General features: G+C 38.4%; 1 protein-coding gene and 1 pseudogene across 2 annotated transcripts; both read right to left on the bottom strand.

Annotated features, from left to right (window-relative positions):
• Window positions 1-5,920: 5,920 nt before the first annotated feature.
• LOC126590854 (MLO-like protein 3) lies at window positions 5,921-12,134 on the bottom strand. Of its 2 annotated transcripts, XM_050256367.1 has the most exons (15): window positions 11,912-12,133; window positions 11,732-11,789; window positions 11,361-11,572; window positions 11,130-11,246; window positions 10,156-10,216; window positions 9,919-10,013; window positions 8,188-8,262; window positions 7,971-8,062; window positions 7,789-7,838; window positions 7,647-7,687; window positions 7,380-7,553; window positions 7,239-7,274; window positions 6,844-6,911; window positions 6,633-6,693; window positions 5,921-6,411 (listed from the first exon to the last, which is right to left on the bottom strand). In XM_050256367.1, the coding sequence occupies exons 1-15, from the start codon at window positions 12,038-12,040 to the stop codon at window positions 6,052-6,054; spliced, it is 1,629 nt and encodes a 542-aa protein (XP_050112324.1). In that variant the 5' UTR covers window positions 12,041-12,133; the 3' UTR covers window positions 5,921-6,051. The 2 variants fall into 2 exon arrangements, with proteins under 2 accessions (XP_050112324.1, XP_050112325.1); XM_050256368.1 differs by lacking the exon at window positions 8,188-8,262 and having other exon boundaries at window positions 11,912-12,134.
• Window positions 12,135-14,208: 2,074 nt separating this feature from the next.
• On the bottom strand, window positions 14,209-14,927 carry LOC126590230 (uncharacterized; annotated as a pseudogene).
• Between the last annotated feature and the right edge of the window lie 7,452 nt (window positions 14,928-22,379).

Raw genomic sequence — 22,379 nt, forward strand, 5'->3', positions numbered from 1 at the left:
GAAATGATTGAGTGGGATGTACTGGAAACAGGAACGAAAGCAAAAGCAGAAAAGTAGAAAGAAAAGTACTCTCTGATGGGGTTTTACAACTGGAGTACACTAGCTGGTGTTTAGACAGCAGAAAAATAAAAAGGAGGAAGAGTCAGCTTATTATATGTGCTCAGAAAATGGAGCAAGGCCAGGAGGGATGAGACAGAGAGAGGCGCAGTGGGAAACAGAAACAAAAGCAAAAGCAAAGCAAAAGAGAAAGCAAAAGCAAGGAATAAACACCCCATCGGAATGATGTGATTTGCTTTTCTTGTTTTTGTATGATGTGATGTATTTTTCCTATCTTTTGGAGACATCTGTATAAACCCCATCAGAGGGTAATAATAATAAAAAAAAAGGCAAAGTCCAAAATAAATGGGCTGGAATGTTGTGTGGAAAGCGAAGGCCCATAAGTCCAAAATAGCACCAACCAGGCAACCAAAAGTACGCCCGGTACTACAAAAAATTATTTGGTATCCCGCTGCTATTACCACCAACCAGGTGATCAAAAGTACGCCAAGTACTTCAAAATTGTACATGAGCACTACTCATGTCAATCATACATAAACATTCATGTGCATCACTCATATCAATCATACATAAACATTCATGAGCATCACTCTTGCCAACATCCATGAGCATCACTCATGTCAATCAACATAAACATTCATTAGCATCACTCATGTCAATCAGCTTCAAAAGCTTCATTTACAAAGCTCTAGCTTCAAAGCTTCATTTACAGGTGATCAAAAGTACGCCTAGTACTTCAAAATTGTACATGAGCACTACTCATGTCAATCATACATAAACATTCATGTGCATCACTCATATCAATCATACATAAACATTCATGAGCATCACTCTTGTCAACATCCATGAGCATCACTCATGTCAATCAACATAAACATTCATTAGCATCACTCATGTCAATCAGCTTCAAAAGCTTCATTTACAAAGCTCTAGCTTCAAAGCTTCATTTACAGAGCTCTAGCTTCAAAGCTTCACTTGCAAAGCTTCACCTACAAAGCTTCAATGCAGGGTATACAAATACCGCATCCGAACAACCACCACTTCGGCCCATACATGGATTCAATTTGAAGTCTCTAGCCAACATACTCTATTGACCGAAGACTTTGGGGACTACATTATGTACCATATATTGGGCCTCAACTGGGCCTCATGGAAAATACTTGGGGGACTTAGCCTATTATTTATGTATTGAGGAGCGAGCCTTTATTTTATAAAAGGGACTCCCTCACTTTCATTGGAGAGTACTCATGAAAAATACTCGGGGGACTCTAGCCCATCACTTATGTATTGAGGAGCGAGCCCTTATTCTATAAAAGAGACCCCCTCAACATCATTAGAGAGTATCAACTCTAGCCCATCATTCATGTATTGGGGAGCGAGCCTTTATTCTATAAAAAGGACTCCCTTACCTTCAACGCCACAAGCCAAGCCAACCAAGGCAACATAAGCCACGAGCCGAGCAGCTGAGCAGCATGTGCTACTTCTAGTTGAGCATCATTTCAGATTGAGCATTGCCTCATATCGAACATCAGTTCAAGACAACATCTAGTTACTTCAACCCACACATGGACTGAATTTCAAGTCTCCAGCCAAAAGACTCCCTTAACTGAAGACTTGGGGGACTGCTGTTTATACCATATTTAGGGTCTCCGTATTTAGATCTCATACAAATACTCAGGGGACTTAAATGTAATTATGCAATAAAACAAGGGGCAAATATGTAATAAGTGAGGAGCCCTTATTCTATAAAAGGACTCATTACCCTCATAATTAGATGAGGCCAATTCCTAGGCCCTCTCACCCTTCTCACATCCCCTCTCATATTCAGAGGTTCTCTCCCTCACCTCTCATATAAATACAATAATCAGTGTGGACGTAGCCCAAACCTTGGGGTGAACCACGATACATCTTGTGTTATTTACATTTCATGCAGATTCACAGTCGGATTTACGTTGTTCCAAGACCTCCGGTTTTGTGCATCAACACTACTCATCGTTGCTGCACTGGTGTTAGTACTCGCCCGGGCCAGGGCCAGTCTTTCAAGTGTATGTGTACATTGCACCATACACTCACTTTGGATCCATTGTAGGTGCCAATCCTATCCTAGATTGCTATAGGCAATTATGACTCATATGTGATGTGCATAGTGCCAATCTTCATGTGATTGTAGTGTTGGAGCGTATATAATTGTTACACTCAGTCATGTTCATGTTAGAATATCTCTGCATGAACTCGTGTGTCAGCATGTGTCTATGAGCACTCAATATAATATGTTTGCTTATGCGAGATTATGTGATTATGGACGTCATGTGTTTACTCACGAAATATTGTGCTGTATTGAATTCTTAAGATATTGCAGGCTACGGTAAGTATTTTCTTACTATACGTAATATGTATATTTTGAAAACTATACTTGTTTTACAGCAAGGGATTATTATGTTTTCGAAAATGTTTTTACAAAGCTTTATTTTTAGGCTCACTCACCCTTGTTTTTTTCGTCCCTCCAGGTTTTAGTGTTGAACTTTCGTGTCAACGAGGATTCTTGGCAAATCTTGGTATAGATGGTCACCTTCAATGATATGATTCTCACCTTACCATACTATACTTTACTTATGCTCTGACATCACATGTGAAATGGGTTCATTCCCACTCACAAGCGCACTCTTCTATTTAGTCACTTTTAGGTTTAAATTTATTCACATTTTTCACATCACTTCACTTTATGGCTTCATCACCCTTCTGGTGTCGACCAACACAGCTCGATTTAAAGTCCAGGTGGATATTCTGGGTCAGAGTGTGTCACCAAACCTCACACCAAACTCAAAATTAACTCCAAAAACACATATTAATGAAAAAAAATTAAAATTTGGGGGAGAATATACCTTTTGGCAAGATTGAGAGTGAGTGAGAATGAGAGGGAGAAGTGAGTGTGAGAGAATTAAAGGAGATAGTGAGAGAGTGATGAGAGAGTGAGTGAGAGTGAGAAATAATGAAGAGAGAGAAGAGAGATTAAGTGAGAGGAGTGAGTGTGAGAGAGAAGGGTTGGATTTAGGGAGAGGGAAAGAGAGAGGAGAGGTAAGATAATAGAGAAAGACATTAAGAAAATTGTGGAGGAGTTATTTTGGTTTTCAAAACCGTATCACTTTGTTCGATGAAGAATTCAAATTTGCGCAATGAAATATTGGTCGAGCAAAGTCTTGATAAATATTTTTTTAAAAAAATTTCCCACATCTCATTTTTGGCACCTGCCCAAATTTTTACAGTTTTGTGCGATGAAGCATTGGTCGCACAAAGTTTTGCATGACGAAGCATTGGTTGTGCAAAGTTTTGCGCAATGAATGATTGGTCGCACAAAGTTTTAAATTTAAAGAAAAAAAAAAAAAAGAAATCCCGTGTCCCATTTTTGGCTCCCACCCAAATTCAAGGATTTTGCATGACCGGATATTGGTTCGTCGAGCAAAATTTATAAAAATAATTTTTATAAGTAATTAAAAAGAAAATAATTTTATTTTACAATTTAAAATATAAATAAATAAAAATAAATAAGGTTTAGGCGACCAAATGTGTATTCGTCGTGTAAAGAAAATAATAAAAAATAAAGAAATAATTTAGTTTAACAATATTGTGGAGCCTAAAATAAGTTGAATGAGTTTAGCATTTTATTTATCATTGTTGAATGAGTTTAAGTTGTTTAATGATAATAAATGTGGTGATGAATATTTCCACAACGTTAAAGCCGTGAGCAAAAATGCACACATGTTTGTTGGGGCCAGTGGGCCAACGGGGTGTCCCAATAGAAACTATCTTAGTCAAATAAGGCTGAAAACTAAGCACCAACATGTTTTCTAATAATTTTCTTTAACAAGTGGGTCTCCAACTTTAACTATATGTTTTGTGTCGCACCACGATTTGATTGATTGATTCCAATTTCCACACCAAAATGGTTGGTGTTTTAAGTATGCCTTTGGGCCGGTGGGCCTTAGTATTAATTGCAGAATTTTAAAAGATGATAGATACTAATTGTGTAACAGGTTGGGGCTTTGAATTTAGGCATCTACGTAGGCTTAGGCAAACTAAAGAGGATTTGAGTACATTTATTACATATCGTATAAATTAATTAAATTTATTATATAACATATAATATATAAAAATTGAATAATATGTTTTTTTATTAAAAATATATATATAATATAATGTGAGAGTTTTAAGTACATAATATGGTGTGGTTTTTTCTTTTTTTTTTTTAAAAAAAAGAAAATAAAACATGGACTAGGATCCTCTCCAGATTCCTTCTCTCAGGATCCTTGGGATTCTTCAATCATGAGCGTTCATAATGGATGAACGTTCAGGGATTGTTTTGAATTTTTTTCTTTTCTTTACAAAATGAAGTCGTCGCCTCAGTCTCTCTTATTCACTTTCTTCTTTACCCTCCCTCTCTTTGAATCCCCACCTTCTTCTCTTCACTATTTCTCACTCTCCCAATAATTAATTTCAAATTTTTGTCAAATTTCTAGTAGATCGACATTGTTTATGTGATCACTTTCTCTCTCCCGTCCAATTTTGCTTCTCAACGTTTCACATTCCTCTCGCCTCCCAAATTTCAGATTCTTAACACAACCATCATTGTAAATTTCCCATCTAAACTCTCTCTCTCTCTCTTTCATCAAATCTTGCATCATCTGCGAGAGATGTGATTGCGACCAAAGACGAGAAAGCCAATATTTAAAAAAAAAAAAAAACCATTGCCTAGATCGCCGCCTAAACCTCCTAGAGTGCGCCTAAGTGGCGTCTCACTCCTACCCGATTTTGCTGAACGATTTTGCCTAAATCGCGATGACGCTCCATTGGCTAGCCCCTAGGGTGATTCGTAGAACAGTCATTAATTGTTGTAAATTGGCAAAGGGCATTACTCTGGTCTCATATCTTGTACCTAAATCGCGATGACGCTCCATTGGCTAGCCCCTAGGGTGATTCGTAGAACAGTCATTGATTGTTGTAAATTGGCAAAGGGCATTACTCTTGTCTCATATCTTGTACTACATGTTGATTCCTTTAACAAATGTTTCTTTGTTGCCTTAGGCGGCCACCTAAGCACTGGGCAACAGTGCTCCGCTACGATTTTGGTCAGTACATTTACAAAAGCCGGGAGGAAATAGGCGAGCGCCTAGGCGCTTTAGGCGGTCATATGCAGCTCTAGTCGGCAGTCTAGGTGGGTTCTGCAATTTTCGATTCACCATATGCAGGCATCTGCATCATTGACCGTTCACCATCTACAACCCGTCTCTGCAATTTTTGACAACCTGGTTCTGCAGAAGGTGGGTTTTGGGTTCTTTAGAGAATGAAAGAGGAGATAAGGATGGTGATCAAGAAAAAAAACCTAGCCGCAAGAGGAAAAATATATCAAAGAAAACCTACGACCACCGGCCCCAATTTTGACCTTAGGTCGACAACAATCCTTGATCCCTTCCTTCTATTTCTTTTTTTTTCTTTTTCATGATGGTCGCTCTCTTGCTTTGTCGAGAAGAGTCTTTGTGGTTGTGATTGTGGTCACTTTCTCTTTCTCAAGAGGAGAGCTTTTGTGTGGTTTCGTTATCAAAAGCCTATGAGGGCATTGCCATGGTGTCTCGTAGCATGGCTTCTTTGCCGAATGAACATGGTATTTTGCAAGTTCATCAAAAAGTGATGCAAGGTTTTGCCCTCTTGAGCGTTGTTGTTCCATTTGGTTAAATGTGGTTATGTGGGGATTTTTGTATTGTCTTTTCTATTGCGTTCGTAATCATGGAATTGTATTGTCGATGGATGATGTTCTTGGTTTCATTTGATTAATAAAATATTTATTACCTTAAAAACAAGATATAGAGGATAATGGGTTAACAAAACATTCAAATTATAATCGGTATATACAGGGTATGCCAAAATTGAAACGAGAAACTCCAATCCTCTAATTAATGGGCTAACCTATTTATCACACTTGTTTGGTTTTGCCAGAAAGGATTAAGTGTGTGTTCTGGTGACCTCAGGCATTCCTATATGTACCTCAGTAGATGACGCATTACTGGCTAATTCAATTTCATTTTGGCCAGCCCCTTCTTGATGATCCTCAACAATTTCTTGGTTATCATGAAAATTCTCAGTTTCTCTAGGATGACTCTGGTTCATTTCGGCGAAAGTTAATTGGGGGCGATGTGAAGAGAAATCAGGGGAATGCATGATTCTAGACGAATTTTCGTCATGACCAGATTGTGAATAGTGTGATTTATTTTTCCTCCTTCTCTTCACGTCAGCGTGCCACTGCTTTATAACATTTGTTGTTTGCTCTTCAAGCACTGCTGCACTCTTGAAATTTGATCCCATCTGCATGCATGTATAACCCGAGTTTAGGTGTACAATATCGAGGGTTATATTCTTCTTATCAAATGATATGTTACACTATCAAACTGTGAGTTTTTAACAGTTGATCGATTGGATTGTATTCGACTGTGTGATTCACATTGATAGTTTGACGCATAGCATAACATAGTATCTGACGAGAGAAAACAACTATATGCTCATATGCAAGTAAAGGCATGCATTACCTGGGTCACTAGAGCATAGAGGGGAAGAGTAATGTAACTGCACATCACTTGAACCGTCACCCTACAGAAATTTGTCAACCATTTACTTTTAGTAGAACAATGCTAAGTAGCATCTGATTTGTACAATGACAGACATGTGCAAAATTGAGTGTAGATATGTAGATGATGAGAGAAAGTAGAGGAAGATTCGAAGATGAGCGTTGGTACTTACGCTAAAACCACTCGTACGATTATAATATATATGTGTTCATGGTAGCAGGAGTGTATCCCAAATTGCATCTGAAAATAATTAAGAAAGGAGAGGTATGTTAGTTTTTATCTTAATTTTCATTAGAACAAAGTAACTTTTATCTCGAGTACTATATCGATTGACTAAACCGGAGTAGTGTACTTTTATCAAACAGTCTGACGTGTTATATTATCATGTTGTCGATCTAATAAATAACATATATATATATATATATATATATATATTCAGGTAATGGTTAATCTAATTAATGGTTTATTAGTTTAGATAGAGAATATGATAAAAATAACAAAATGTATGTCAAGATAACAACACATTTCTAACTAAATAACGAACAAGTGGAAATTAATAACACGTACCGTGACCCATATAAAGAAAGCAAGTTCAAAGGCATTCTGCAAAGACGAAATCATGTCAGTTAATTTGATCATAGTAATAACTGAGATGATTAATTAGGCATTAGTACTCATACGGAGTTAAGAAAGAAGATTAGTATTTACCATAAACAAAGTGAGATGTAAAAGAGTCAAGACGAACTGCGGTTGACTGAACCAGAAGTGACTGTCTTTTGGTTGCACCAGAGGAGTTCCTTTAATCACATTATCCTGGTCATGAAGTTGATGAGCCATGTTTGCTACTACTACTTCAAGTTTGGTTCCAAGAACTAGCACTATCTACGAACACATCTTAATTAGCCCTTAATTACTACAAGAATTAGTAAAGTAAAACCATGATTAGAAAGAGCTAGTTTAAAATTTAGTACATACAATTAGTGGCACAAATGATACCAAGAGATACACCTGCCAACCTGTTTAAGTTCATATAGTTAATTAGTACCAACCAGAAACTAAAGAAATTATTTAGGTTGAATAAGCAAATTAAGGACTTAATTGGTTGCTTCTTAATTACCATGGACATCAAGGAGGATGAAGATGACGACAATAAACCACAGGAGAGGGCTGCCAAGTGATGGATTTCACAAACACACAATTAGCCAACATGAACAAACTAAATTAATTGTATATATAATTACCAACCTTAATGAACTCAGGTTTTCTAATTAAAATTTAATAAAAATTACAAGCGGCAACCTGATTCCGACTACAGTTCTAAAATCATCGTCCAGTGATCGTTGTATGTACTTTTGGAAATCGAATGCATTGTGGTTTGTGGACAAATGAGTCTGCAAAATTTGTGAAAAACATACTTGAGATATAAACTACTGAGATATGAGAACCAATTAATTAACAGTAAACAGAATGATATATTTTTGATGTCTTATTTGTTTGTCTATTTACATATACTCACTGAAACGAAACCGTGGCGCAAAGTGAGGTAGTCAACTTTGTCCACTGAATGATAGAACTGCCGGAAGAAGCACCTCTGCATAATACATAATTAACAATTTAATAATTAAGGGTAAATTACACAGAACTACCTCAGCTATTGGGTCATTAACAATTTCATACCTCGTCTTTATAAAATTTCAATGTCATACCTCATCTACGAATTTGTTACAATTTCATACATTCCGTCAGTTGTTTGTCAATTCCTACGTTAAAATGCTAACATGGCAAGTGACGGGATCCATTTTCTATTAAAAAAAAATAATTAAATATTAAATTAAAAAAAAAAGAAACCCAAACCCAGATCCCATATCCCCCCCCCCCCCCCGGCGAAACCCATCCCCCCTTCCCATCTTCCTCATCCGTCCCCCCCTTCCAAACCCAAAACCTCATCCCCACCTCCCCCGCAACACCCCCTTTCCCCCTCCCGAGCCTCCCAACCACCTCCCTCTCCCCCACTCTCTTCACCTCCCCTCCCGAGCCTCCCAACCACCCGTCTTCCCTCCCCTGCACCCTTCCTCCCTTCACTCCAGAACCCCCCGCGCCCTCTCTTCCTCCATCTCCTCCTCCCTCCCATGGCGCTACTCCCTTTCCCACTCCTCCTCCTCCTCCTCCTCCTCTTGCTTCACTAACCTCTCCCCCCACCCAAGCCCAACCTGCAACCCAGAAAAAAAAAAATCACCATCTTCATCTTCCCCGAGAGGGTGGGTGCAGGGAAGGGGGGGGGGTCGGGGGAAGAAGGGATGTAGATTTTTTTTTTCTTTTCTTTTCTGGGTTGCAAGTTGGGCTCGATGGGGGGAGAGGGGGTGGGGGGAAGACGAACTGGAGGTTTTGGGTGGGGGGAATGGATGTGGATTTAAGGAGTGGGGTGTGTAGAGGAGGGAAGAGGGTGGGTGCAGAGGGTGGGTGCGAGGGTGGGTGCGGAGGAGGAGGTGGAGGATGGGTGCGCAGTGGGTTTGGGGAAGACGCGAGGGGGAATAAAGGGGTGGGTTGCAGGAAAGGGGTTCTAGGCTTGGAATGAAGGTTTTGGGGGCCGGGGGGGGGGGGTGGGGGGGGGGACCGACGGGGGGAAGGGAATGAGGGGTTGGAGCTGTTGGAGGGAGGAGGAAGAGAGGATGTGGGGAAGGTTGGAGTTGTTGGCATGAGTGGTAAAGGGGTCGAGGGTGAATGAGGTGGTGGCGGGTGGAGATGTTGGCGTGGGTGGGGAAGGGAAAGGGGGTTGTAGGGAAAGGGAAGGGAGGGGTCGAGGGTGAATGAGGTGGTGGCGGGTGGAGATGTTGGCGTGGGTGGGGAAGGGAAAGGGGGTTGTAGGGAAAGGGAAGGGAAAGGGAAGGGGAAGGGGTCAGGGAAGATGGGTGTGGGGTTTTTTTTTTTTTAGGGTAAATTATTATTTTAATAATTTTTTAATAGAAAATGGGCCATGTCTCAAGTCACGTCAACATTTAACAGATGAATTAACAGACAACTGACGGGAGGTATGAAATTGTAGCAAATTCGTAGATGAGATATGACATTGAAACTTAGGTATGAAACTGTTAATGACCCAATAGTTGAGGTAGTTTTATATAATTTACCCAATAATTAATTATGAGCAAAAAACTTATCATGATTCAGGACAACCACATATATGTTAACATAAAATCTTATGATTATAATAATAACAATAATTAAAGTGAAAAGAAAATCAACTCACAATCCACAGTTGAGCAGTGGTTCCTCTTCCTGTACAAGAACTCATATGTCGAAGAGCAAATGTAGTCTGCCTTGTAAACCTAAACCGATTAGGATCTATACCCAAAAGAAGTTGAGTATTGAAAAAAGAAGATTGAATTACCTGCTGTACTTTATTGAAATTGAATTATGGAACAAATGAAACAAATTAAGATTACACCTAAAACGATTAAGAATTTTATGTCATTGTTTATCATACCATTTGCCACTTGGTATTCCACTGTCTGAGTTTCTTTTTCCCATGCTTCCCAACGCCTCATCTGTAAATTTGTTTGAACGCAATGTTAAACTAGTTACCCGAGTAACCAATTAGTTATAAATTAATAAATTATTACAAGGGAAATAAAGTGCTCTGCCATTTAAGTAAAAGCCACTAGAATATTATAAATGCAAAGACTTGTTTTAAAAATGGGACTCTTCATGAACTCGCCATTTTATATTTTTGGCACAATATTTTATGATGTTGGTATGAGAATTAACGTTAAACAATGAGGTGACAAATAATCTATGGAAAGTCTCATTTTAAGAGTCTTCTTAACATTTCTTCTAGAATGTATGTTTTATTTTTTTCGACTAAAGATTTAGAATACAACAAATTGAAGTGGCTGCCACAATATTTTTATAATTAATTAACATGTAGTAAGATAATACATATGTAACACAAATAGGATTAGAATAATTTGAAAAATTATATACTTTTCCTTTGACTATATGACATGACACATGATCCGAATCTTAATGCATTTTTTCTGCCTTTCAATGCTCAAAGCTCCCCCCGGCTGCCTTGGAGGGGGGGCAAAGGTTTTCCATGTGAAACAAACAAATTCTTTTCAGTTTCAGGTTGGGATGCATTCTCAAAATCTAAAAAAAAAAAAAAAAGTCAATTTGTAGAAATTTAATTGGGATTCTACTATTTTTAACAACCAGGTTCTCAACCCCAAACTGTCGGTGAGGTGTGATTTGGAGAACATTGGGTGGGATTATGGTTGAGAGTTGGCGATGGAAGAGCTATAAACACCCAAACTGTTGTTCACATACAATTATTGAACGATCGACTGTTTTGCATGATACATGCTTTGGACTCTAAAGATTGTTGCTCTCGCACGATGCCAATGTGTGGAAAAAAAAAAATGTTATACAAAAGAAAAAGAGTGAAAAATTAGAAATGCATACCTTGGCCCTTCCTAAAGCCATGGTGAGAACACTATACACAATCTGCATAACTGCCAAAATAAAGATGAAATTGTTGAGCTGATTGAGCCCCCCTTGAGATATAAATGAGGTCTTTCCCTGCAAACCCAAAATTTCTTTTAATTAAATAATAAAACTAAATTAAAAGAGAAAAACAACTACCCTCTTCATCGCAAAAATATATCAATAAAAGCAAAATACTTAATAACATACCTGGGATTCACAGTGATCCTCACTGGTATTGGCTGCTGCAAGCATTCTTTCTATTGGTATTTGCTCTAAACCAAGAGCTTTGGTGGTTTTTGTTGGTGCATTTTTTCTGCAGGGAAGCATGGTGAATGCAACTTTTGTGGGTATGCATATTTTGGATATGGATCTTTGTGATACTGTTAAAATTAGTGACATAAATCCCAGGAGTATAAGCACTGCACCAAAAAAATAAAAAATTTGATTCAGCAAATTGTGTCAAATTACCAACTAGAACATACATTCTGCATAAACTGCCTACGTGGGAAGAATACTCTCAGAATTAGGATAGGTTCTGAGTTCTTTTTCTAATGAATCAGCAAACAGAAATAACTTACCTGATTTGAGCTTCTCTACGGCCTCGAACAAGGCGGTTTTTCTGTGTTTTTTGAGCCACTGCATCAAAAAACATGATCAAATTAAAGAAAATTTGAAATTAGTGAAACCAGTTTAAAAAACCATTTGACTTTTTCAACAAGTTTGATGGTAATATATTACAAAAGGTAACATGTACATACCTTGCTAATGAGATGGATCAAGTGCTCTATAAATAGAGAGAGAAAAATGAACACAAAGCAAACTGCTGCCAAAGCCCAGGTGGGGGTGTCTTGAAGTGAACGGCTGGATGCTGATCCTGCAGAAGCCATAATTTCTGTGTTTTCTTGGGGAAAACTGGATCAGCATCAAAGGAGGAATTAGTGAAGACCTGAAAGAACCACACAGAAAGGTTGTTCATTTAAATACCTGAAATAAATAGAGACGAAGGGGATGGACCAGGATCCTCCTGAGCTAAGATGAGGATCTTTCTCAGATGTGGGCCGTTGGATGAAAATTCAACGGCTATAATTATTATAACTTTAAAAGAACTTTTTGCTTGTAACTGTTGAATTTTTATCCAACGGTCCACACCCATTGATAAAGAGGATCTTCATCTTTAGCTCAGGAGAGGATCCTGATCCGAAGGGGATGAATGTTCAAATCTTCTATGCTGCTGTGACTTCCAAGTCCACGCAAAGCTGCCCCTTGTGAAAGTCGTATGCATTAAATATGATTTGACACGGTTTATTATATTATATAATAAAGGTTTGTTTGATGGGGATTTTGAGTCCCATCTGTTTTTCTGGGTTGGAGATTTGGGTCCCGTATTAACGCGGTGCAAATACGTCCATATGTGGAAGTGGTTAGGGCAGGTGGTTCCATTTATTTGGGAACTCCTTTTCTGCAGCACGACATGAATGTTACTGTTATGGATAATCAAATATCGATGTTATGTGTTCACTTTTGTTGACCGCGGCACTCAACTGACTAGATGCTTCGGCCAAAATAAGAGACGGACACGTTTTTTTTTTTTTGAAAAAAAAGGTAAATTACAATTTACCGTATTCTCAGGTTTGAGGTATATTATAACCACATATAACATTCTCAAAAAATTTCATTTTCATACCTCATTTATTATTTTATTTCAATATAATATGTCCGTTACATTTTCTATTCATTGGTCCGTTAAGAGCTGATGTGGCAGTAATGGATCCCATTACTCGTCAACCCACTCCCTCCAAAACTTGCATACGTGGATATCTAGGGGTGGGTTCGGTACGGTTACCGTACCAAAACCCTTGTACCAATTATCGTACCAATTATCGTACCAAACTTTCGGTTTGATAAAATCTATTACCATTACCGTACCAAACTTTCGGTATACCGAAGTTCGGTATTGCCAAAAGTTCGGTTGGCATGGTATGGTAATGGTAATTGCCATTTTGTTTTGAGACAAAATATGTTTTTGTTTTTTTAACCCAATTCAAGGGCAAAACATTTTTTTTTTGTACCTTTATCTCATACATTATAGATTAAATTCATCTATTATTCATCATTCACAATTCACACACATAATAATTCAAATGATGCATCAAGGTTCATCATGAAAATTAAGCTTACAATCCAAATAGAAGTTACGAACCAAAACAAATAGAAGTTAACAATCCAAATAGAAATTAAAGTTTCAAACCAAATGAAAATTGGAAGTAAACTTCAAAAAGGAGAATTCATTGATCAGTTATTCAAGCTTGAGATGTCGAAGCTTTTGGAGGACGCATTGAACTTGTAGAAGATTGAGTTTGTGTCAAGCCTACATTACAAACAAAGAAAACATATTAATTAGTAGCAAGAAGAATTAAAGTTAAAAACCATTTAATAACAAATTTACTAAAAAAATTAAAGCATATCTTTCTTGTTTTCTCTTCTTCCATTTCCTTGTAAAATTGAAGCATATCTTCCGTTGGTTCCTTGTAGAAGTTTACTTCATCTGCCCTAAGCCAACCACTAGTATACACTAGTGCCTCCATTATTTTAGGAGTCAAGGATACCCTAAAAGGGTCCACAACCCTTCTCCCTAGGCTAAATGCATTTTCACTAGCAACAGTATAAGTGGGGGTTACAAAGATATTTTGGCTATGTGTGAAAGAATTAGGAACTCTTTTGTGTTTGATTTCCACAATTTTAAGAGATCAAAGTCACCAACAACAATGCTAATATAAGTAGAGTTTTATTTTCAAATTATTGGAATATTATAAATATGTATTATATAATTATCTATTATATAATTTATAAATTATAAATTATATTGGATTTTCGGTATGGTATGGTAATACCGTGGTAATGGTATCCATTACCAATACCGTACCATGAAATTTCGGTACGGTACAATACCGTACCATTACCGATTGGTACAACAAATTTGGCACAAAATCGGTATGGCACAGTTGGCAATTCGGTTGGCACGGCAATTTGGCAAAAAAATCCACCCCTATGGATATCCATCTGCCACGTCATACCAACTCAGCAAAAAATAAATAAAAATTTGAAAAGGGGATCCGGGCAATCATCCTCTTCCTCCTCCTCTCGCCACCACTCCCGGGCCTAGAAGGCCCATCCTAAACCCGCCGTCGCTGTCCAGCTAGTTTCGCCGAACCACATCCACCATTTCGACGGTTTTCGAGTGGAGCGGGTCGCCAAGGAAGTTCAATTGAAACCCAGCTCTCCGCCGCTGCTAGTGAGCGAAAGGCCGAATCAGGGTGGTCAAGGCTCACTTCACCCACTTGCCTTCGACTCCACTGATTCGAACCAGCGAGTTCGTCATAGCGGATCTGCGTATATTCAACCTATTTGATGGGAAAGATCTGGTGTTTTGACTCCCTCCTTGGTTCTTGTGAAGGCTGCAGCGAAACGATCCCCGATGTGATGTCGGCGAGCACATACAGGTCTTCTTCGGCATCGAAATCGGTTTGGTTATCTTCGAAATAGCGATGGATCGGTTCGCATAATGGTTGTGAGAGATCGAGCGGTGGTTGATGGAGAACCGGACGGACGAAGACGGAGAGGAGGAGGCTGAACGGACGCTGATCGGTGATGGTGGTGGTTGTGGATATGGTGATTGTAGTAGTGGTGGTTCTGGTGGTGTTGGAAGAAGGAGGAGGCCGGAGACAAGAAGCTGGAGATTGTCGAAGAGATGGGTGGGGGGTTGTGGGGAAAGGGAAATGATAGGGTTCAGGGCAATTTTTTTTTAAAATTAATTATTTTTACTTGCATTAAAAAATTATTTTTTAGGCACGTGGCACAAATGTGACAGCCACGTCAGCTCTTAACAGGACAATGGATAAAAAATGTAACCATATATTATATTGAAATAAAATAGTAAAATAGTATTTGAGGTATGAAAGTGATTTTTTTTTAAAGATGTTGTATGAGATTGAAATAGATCTCAAACCTAAGGTAGTAAAATGTAATTTACCCCAAAAAAATTAAAAAAATAAGGCATGCAAATTTTGAGGAAAAAAAACAATATTCATTAAGAAGAGAACACGTACACAAACATAGAGGATATGGTGCGTGCTGAGCCTCGATAAAAATTTTGTTAGGGATTTCAAACCAAACAAAGGAAAAAAGAGTGTTCCGCACACTCAAACAAAGAGAACTAACCTCTTAATAGGACAATCAAATCAATTACTACCTAGAACAATCTTCCAACAAAACATCCATAATTAAATCCCACAGATCTTCAAACCACACCATCTCAGTATCATTACCAATTCATGTTCGTGCTAGCCGATGTGCCACCTGATTGGCTTCCCGTTGAACATGGGAAGCTCTCACCTTGGTAAATGAAAGTAATAGCAGTCGCCTAATGTCATTGATAATTGGTCCAATAGTGGACACACCCTCTTCTTGTCTCTTCATGGTAGTGAGTACAATATCCAAATCCCCTTCAAATTACACAGGCCCTTCATCTAGAATCAACTCATTGGCAAACAATAGAGTCATTCTAACTGCCAATAACTCCACCTGCAATGGAGAGGCATCATGTGCAATGTGGATCGAGAGTCCAACCACAAACTCACCTTCCTGGTTCCTGAAAACAACCCTTACATTTCACCTAAGTTAGGGGTGGAGCACTCCAAATTTGCATGCTGCGAGTCCGAGGCTCCTTATATTGAGGGTAAAAATGTAAATACAAGTGTAAAAGATATTCCTTAGATATTGGATAGTTTGTTATAGTTGTTTTCAGTTAGTTAGAATGAGATTTTTCTCTCATTAGTTGAGAATACTTGTATATATACATGTTGTAATATTATTATTCATTCAATGAAAAGATTATTCCCAATATGGTATCAATCGCCTTCTATCTCACGACCTGATCCAAACACGCTTCATCTTGTACAATTTCTTCCTCATTTTTTCTCAGCGATCTGGATCGCGATCTCTGCACTTTCTCTATCTCCAAAACCCTAGCTTTTCACATCAATGACAGATTCTGCTTCTCCTTCCTTTGATTCTACAACTTAAGTTCATCAACCTCATCCGATGACTTCCTCTGTCACAATCACTCATCTGGCACTTCCTCCGTCATGATTTAGAACATTGGATACATGGTGCTGATTAAGCTCACAACTACCAATTATCTAACTTGGAGTGCTTTGTTCGCTCCAATGTTTCGTTGTTACAATTTCATCAACATAGTTGATGGATCAACACCTCCACCGCCTCAAATGCTACATGATGATTCCAATAATTGCACCTCTCTCATCAATCCAGATTATGTTTCTTGGTACGAGGGTTACATGCGTGTCACATTTGTGTAAACCTGTTAAGGACCTGTTATTAACGGGTTCTTATCGTGTGACCTGATAACAACCCGATTAGTTATTGTGTCGATCGAAAATCTATTATTTTCGTATTAAATCATATAAAAATTTATTAGGTCAACTTGGCGTAATGAAACGAGTGCCATAAATTAAAGCATATCCTCCAATTTGGCTATCTTTGACTTTTCAAACAAGCTAAAAGCCTATCTAGGCTAAAGCTTTATCACATCGCCACCAAAGGCCAATCCTATCTATAAGCCACAATTTGTTACATCATTTACCAAAAACCAAGCTAATGACCATCATATCATCTCGCCAATAATTCATTATTTTTCTTTTGGTGATCACAAATACCACCACTTACCACGTGCTGGTCTTGTTTGATGACCAAAATGTAGTCATCATCATTCATCATTGTCACAGCCCGTCCCAAATATATATTTATCGACGACATGAATTGACTAAATACCCTTGGACGTTAGTTGGGTAATGTGGTTTAAGTGTAGCTTTGAGTTAATATTCTTAAATCCTAATTGTTTGGAACCAATTAGGATTAAGTTATGGTACTTTTTTGTGGTTGACTAGTCCTAGACCACACACACACACTATCTCTCTTCTCTCTCCCGTACCTTCTCATCTCTCTCGGACTCTCACTCTCTCTCTCTCTCCTTCAAACTCATACAGACAAACATCCAAAGCCCTTGAAACTTCACGGATTGAAACTTTAAAGTTAAGGTTCTTACTTCTTACTCATTGTAACCTCCTGAGTACATTGATACCCTTGTTTGGATGTGAATGCTTCGAAAACCTGAGAAAACCCTAACCCCGATTTTATGCACTATTCATGCACACGTAAAATCTTGCGTTTCAGGGAATTCTAAGGACATAGGAAGCTTAAGGAGGTCCTCACAAGTCTATGGGTACTTCGTTGGAAGGATTTGGACGTCGTAGGATTGAGATCGACGTGTTTCTAGGTAAGCCGAGCTATCGACCTTTCTCAAGAAAAATCTAGTAGAATTATAACCTGATTCTACATGTTATTAGCTTCATTTTGGTACCAATTTCATGAAAAATGGTTGAAAAATGAGTGAGAATAGTAGGTTTAAAGTTTTACCTAGTTTTCCGACGATCGGCGACTCGCCGGAGAAGATGACGGCATATTCCATCAGTTTGGACAGAATATGCTGACGCCATCAGTCAATTTTAACGGAATCTGTTAGGTTTAACGGAATATTCCCTAACGGTGGTTAGGGAATCCGTCAGGTTTGGCCGCGCGTGGGGGCGTGTTTTACCATGCCCTTGCCGGCGTGTGGCGGCGCTTGGGAGCTCGAAAAAATTATCTAAAAATTTAGGGATGATCCTGAGGTTGTGTAGATCACTGTGGTATATTCATATACCCAATTTGAGCAATGTATGAGAAGTTATTAGTTAGTTTTGCCTATGTTCTTTAAAATAACGTTTTTATAGTTAATTCGCATATAGGTGAGACTTATCTCGAGGACGAGCGTATCCAAGGGCGACTTGGGGGCTACGACCCTTCGACATACCAGTGAGTGGGCTTTTGTTTTCAGTATATATTTATATACTTGATATATTTCCCAGAAATGCATTTTTTAAGGAAAGTATGCTTTGAAATAATATGCCAAATGCTTTTATATTCTGAATATGCATTTCATGGTTGTATACATATAAATGTGGTGCTGTGGATGCATAGGTAAGTTCAGGTAAGTTACATTTGGCTATGTGAGTCATCGATGATATGATATGTGAAATGATGTTGAGCTCATAAAACTGCACCTAGGGTGATTGAGATTTAGCCAGAGATAGAAAGTACAGGCCTGTTTATTTATGTCACCTCCCGCACTATATGCTCATATTGGATCTAACTTAAGTGCACAGTCTTGTCGTACAGACCTTATTCATGGTTCCAACTCGTAGGTGACTAGCGATTTATCGCCCGACTATTATGAGATAATAGAGTTGAGCATAATTATATTTCACCCAATCTTGTCGTACAGACCCCTTTTTAGTGGTTCTGACTTATGTGCAGTATATTGCCGTATATGTCATTATAGTGACTCCGGCTAGATTGACTTTTGAGCTATGAATTCAACCGTACAGACTACCTCAGGGGTTTCGGCTAACATATCATATTTCTATGAAATCATTCTTACCTGGATTGTTTACTTTGTTATATTTTGGCATGGTATACATATGAATATGATTATGTGAAGCATGAATTGAGTTGTTATGATTTAAGATATATATATATATATGTATATGCTTATATCTTAATTCTGGGAAAATTTTACATGTTTTACAGCGAGGGGTTAGTATGTTGATAAATGAAATGGTTTTGTAAAACATTTGTTTTTGCCCACTCATGTTTTCTGTTTTGGGCCCCTCCAGATTTTAAGTAAGTTTGATGTTGGTGGCTTGAGGACGTCGGCAGTTCTGACTTATCTAAATAATAGCAGGACATTACTGGTACTGTATAACTAGTACTTGTCCTACTGGACTGCACCTAGACTTTATGCTCTGATTAGGAGTGTTCACTGTTTTAACTAACTCCTATCACTTTCTGTTTAGTAGTGCACTCTAGTAATTTGGTTTTTAATTATTCGTATATTTCTTATCTTTATTGCTTCCACACTGTGCACATGGCTACGTCATTCTCACGTGACGGCCAGCATGCCTTGATCTCGGTCTGGGTGTGTCAATCATCCATTCAAACTATTCTCTACGTCAACTTTAACTGTACCATTTGCTTCCAATTTGGAGATATAATTTGCATCTCATTTATTTAGCATAAGAAAATCAGGACAGTTTAATATATTATTAAGAGTGAATTATTATGATTAAGAAGATCACAATATTATCCCTCAATAATATTAAAAAATTATCTTTAACTGATCTTCTATTCAACAGTTTAGAACTCTATTCCTTCAATTATCTCGTTTGCACAGACTCATGACATAATATTAGGTCAAACAATATTGCATTGAATTTGGAAAAAAATAATATGGTCTTTGTAGGTTTAGTTAGGTTTCGTTTGCCATAGGTTGGATTAACTTGCGGCTTTTGTTAAATAACGGAATTGATTTGTTTATAAAAGTAAAAACAATAAAATGACAAGGACGCATAAATACACACCCTCTAATTAGTATCTCCAACGAGAGATAGAAACTGTTTTGAAATGAACAATGTACATTTTTTTTTACTCCACAGTAAGCTGAAATTTGTTGATGCAAAATACACAACTCACTGGAAAATAGAAAAAATTAATCTGTATTTCCTTTTTTTTGTTTTTTCCATCTCCCAGTTCAGAGAAATTGATGGTATTGCGCGGTTCCTCACGCCCCTTGTTGAATACTGGCTGTTCAAAAAAAAAAAGAAAATTTTTAATGTACCAAAAACAACATTAAATACAAAACTGTATAAAAGAGGAGCTCAAAATTATCAAAAGAGTTTGAGTGGGCCCGCCATTGAAGTTGAAAAATTAAGATTCAAAAATTGATGAACAGAATTCCAAAAGAAGAATGTAACTTTTAGATGAAAATGGAGGGACAACAGTTCTTTTTTTCTTGGTTAAATTGGATTAATGGTGCCTGTGGTGAGAGGGTAATCGGAAAATAGCCCATATGGTAAAAAAATTTAGATTTAAACCCTCATGGTGAACTTCGTTAGGATTTAAGTTCAAAATTGACATTTATATGATCTCTCTGTTAACCTAAAATTAACAATCCCACCATTTCCCAAAAAATTTCATTGGATTTTAAAACTATGAAGTTTGCTGCGTTCAATCCCAAGCATATGCGCCATTTGTCGATAACGCCAGTGCTGAAGCCACATCAAAGGAACCAGGGTCGCCCCGACAAGTGCCAGCATATATTCCTCGTAGTTCAACTTTTTGGCAGCCGCTTCAACTGATCCCGAGATCGTTAATGGTGAGGAAATATGGTGTTTGGGAATTCTACTGTGGTTCAGTCACAATCGTGCATGCTCAGATGTTCGTACCGTCTGGCAGATATTCTAGTTGTGATCATTGCACGAAAAATTATCATATTGGTGTATTCTATTAAGGGTAATATTGTCAATACACTATCAAGGGATAATACTTAGAGGTTAAGGAAAGTTGTTATTTGTTATGAGTTAGTTAATCATATTGGTGTATTCAGATTGTAATCTTATTTCATTGAGTAAAATGAAAATATATTTCTCAATATGGTATCACTCGCCCTCGTCTGACGACCTCTCTCTTCGATCCCAAATCGTCCCGCTTCTCTACTACTCCGATCTTGATCTCCGATCTTGTTGATCTTCTCCGATTGATCTTCTTCTCTGCATCTCTGATCATGGCTCCTGCCGTCTCTTCCTCTACGGCATTGGATTCTCCAATTCTTCCACCGTCGGAAGCTTCAAACCCTAATTTCTCAAATTCTACCTCAATTACCATACAGAACATTAGATCTATGGTTCCGATTAAGCTTACCACTACCAATTACCTGACATGGAGTGCTCTTTTTGCTCCAATTTTTCGTCGCTACAATCTCACCGGTTTGATTGACGGTTCTTCGCCGGCGCCGCCTCAATTTCTCACTGACTCATCCGGAAATCGTAGTCTTAATCCGGTGTATGTTGCTTGGTTTGAGAATGATCAGAATATTCTCATCTGGCTCAATTCGACTCTCTCGGAATCCCTAATTCCTGGAGTTTCCTCGGCTCGAGAACTATGGGCCAAATTGGAGTCTCGCCTTGCTGCTGCCTCGCATTCTCACATCCACGAACTTAGATCTCGCCTTCGAAGTCTCACCAAAGGAGATCTCACAGCCGCTTAATATCTTCAACGCACTGAAGAGATTGATGATGCTCTTGCTAGTGCTGGTGCTCCAGTTGAATATTCAGAGCTGATTTTTGTCATTCTACATGGCTTACCTCCTGAATTTGACTCGTTTGTGGATGCCATTCAGTTTCGTCTTGGTTCAACTACCATGGATGAACTCCATGGTTTGCTTCTTAGCAAAGAGATCCAACTGACCAATCGCAAGCAAAGTCCACCGGTGTCTTCCTTTCAGGCCTACAACACCTCCACTGGTCTTCTTCCTCTGCCTGTTCCTTCTCTTTCTCACGGCTATGTTGCTCAGCAGTCGTTCTCTTCTCACAATCAAAATCGTGGACTGGATCGCAACTTTACTCGAGGCAACCACAATTCTCGTGGCAATTTCAGGCAGAACAACAATCCGCGATTCTCCACTTTCAATCGAGGCAACAATCAGCGTTCAAATCGAGGCCCTCGGTCCAATTTTTCATCCAACAGGAAACTTTCTTGTCAAATATGTCGTCAATTTGATCATAAGGCTTGTGACTGTCCTCATCGCATGGACCCTCACTATAATGGCAAGTCATCCCAAACTGCGTTGGTTGCCAACACCTCCAACTCCTCATCTCCATGGATTGTCGACTCTGGAGCCACTTCTCATATGACCAACAACTATGCCACTCTCCAGAATCCTGAAGTCTACACAAGGCCTGAACAAGTGTATATCGGTGATGGCAAAGGTTTGCCTATCACTCACACTGGCTCTTCTTCCATTACCACTTCACATAGTAATTTTGCACTAAAAAATGTTTTATTTATGCCTGATCTGAAGCATAATCTCCTCTCTGCAAATCAATTTCTTATTGATAATCAATGCTCTATGCATCTTTATCCCTCTCACTTTACTGTGAAGGATCTTTCTTCGGGGAGGATGCGTTTTAAAAGTCCTGTTCAGCATGGCTTCTATCCATTTTATCCTTCATCTCACACTGGTGCCAAGCATACAGCTCTTACTGCTACTCCAAA

Source organism: Malus sylvestris, chromosome 11 (genome assembly GCF_916048215.2).
Source record: "Malus sylvestris chromosome 11, drMalSylv7.2, whole genome shotgun sequence".
Lineage (NCBI taxonomy): Eukaryota > Viridiplantae > Streptophyta > Magnoliopsida > Rosales > Rosaceae > Malus > Malus sylvestris.

Bases quoted from the DNA above. Each gene is read 5' to 3' on its own strand.
- LOC126590854 (XM_050256367.1), bottom strand. From the start codon at position 12,040: ATGGCTTCTGCAGGATCAGCATCCAGCCGTTCACTTCAAGACACCCCC. The intron at 7,839-7,970 runs GTTGCCGCTTGT...ATCACTTGGCAG, and splicing joins AGAACTGTAGTCGGAATCAG to CCCTCTCCTGTGGTTTATTG. The intron at 7,554-7,646 runs GTATGTACTAAA...ATGTGTTCGTAG, and splicing joins TATCATTTGTGCCACTAATT to ATAGTGCTAGTTCTTGGAAC.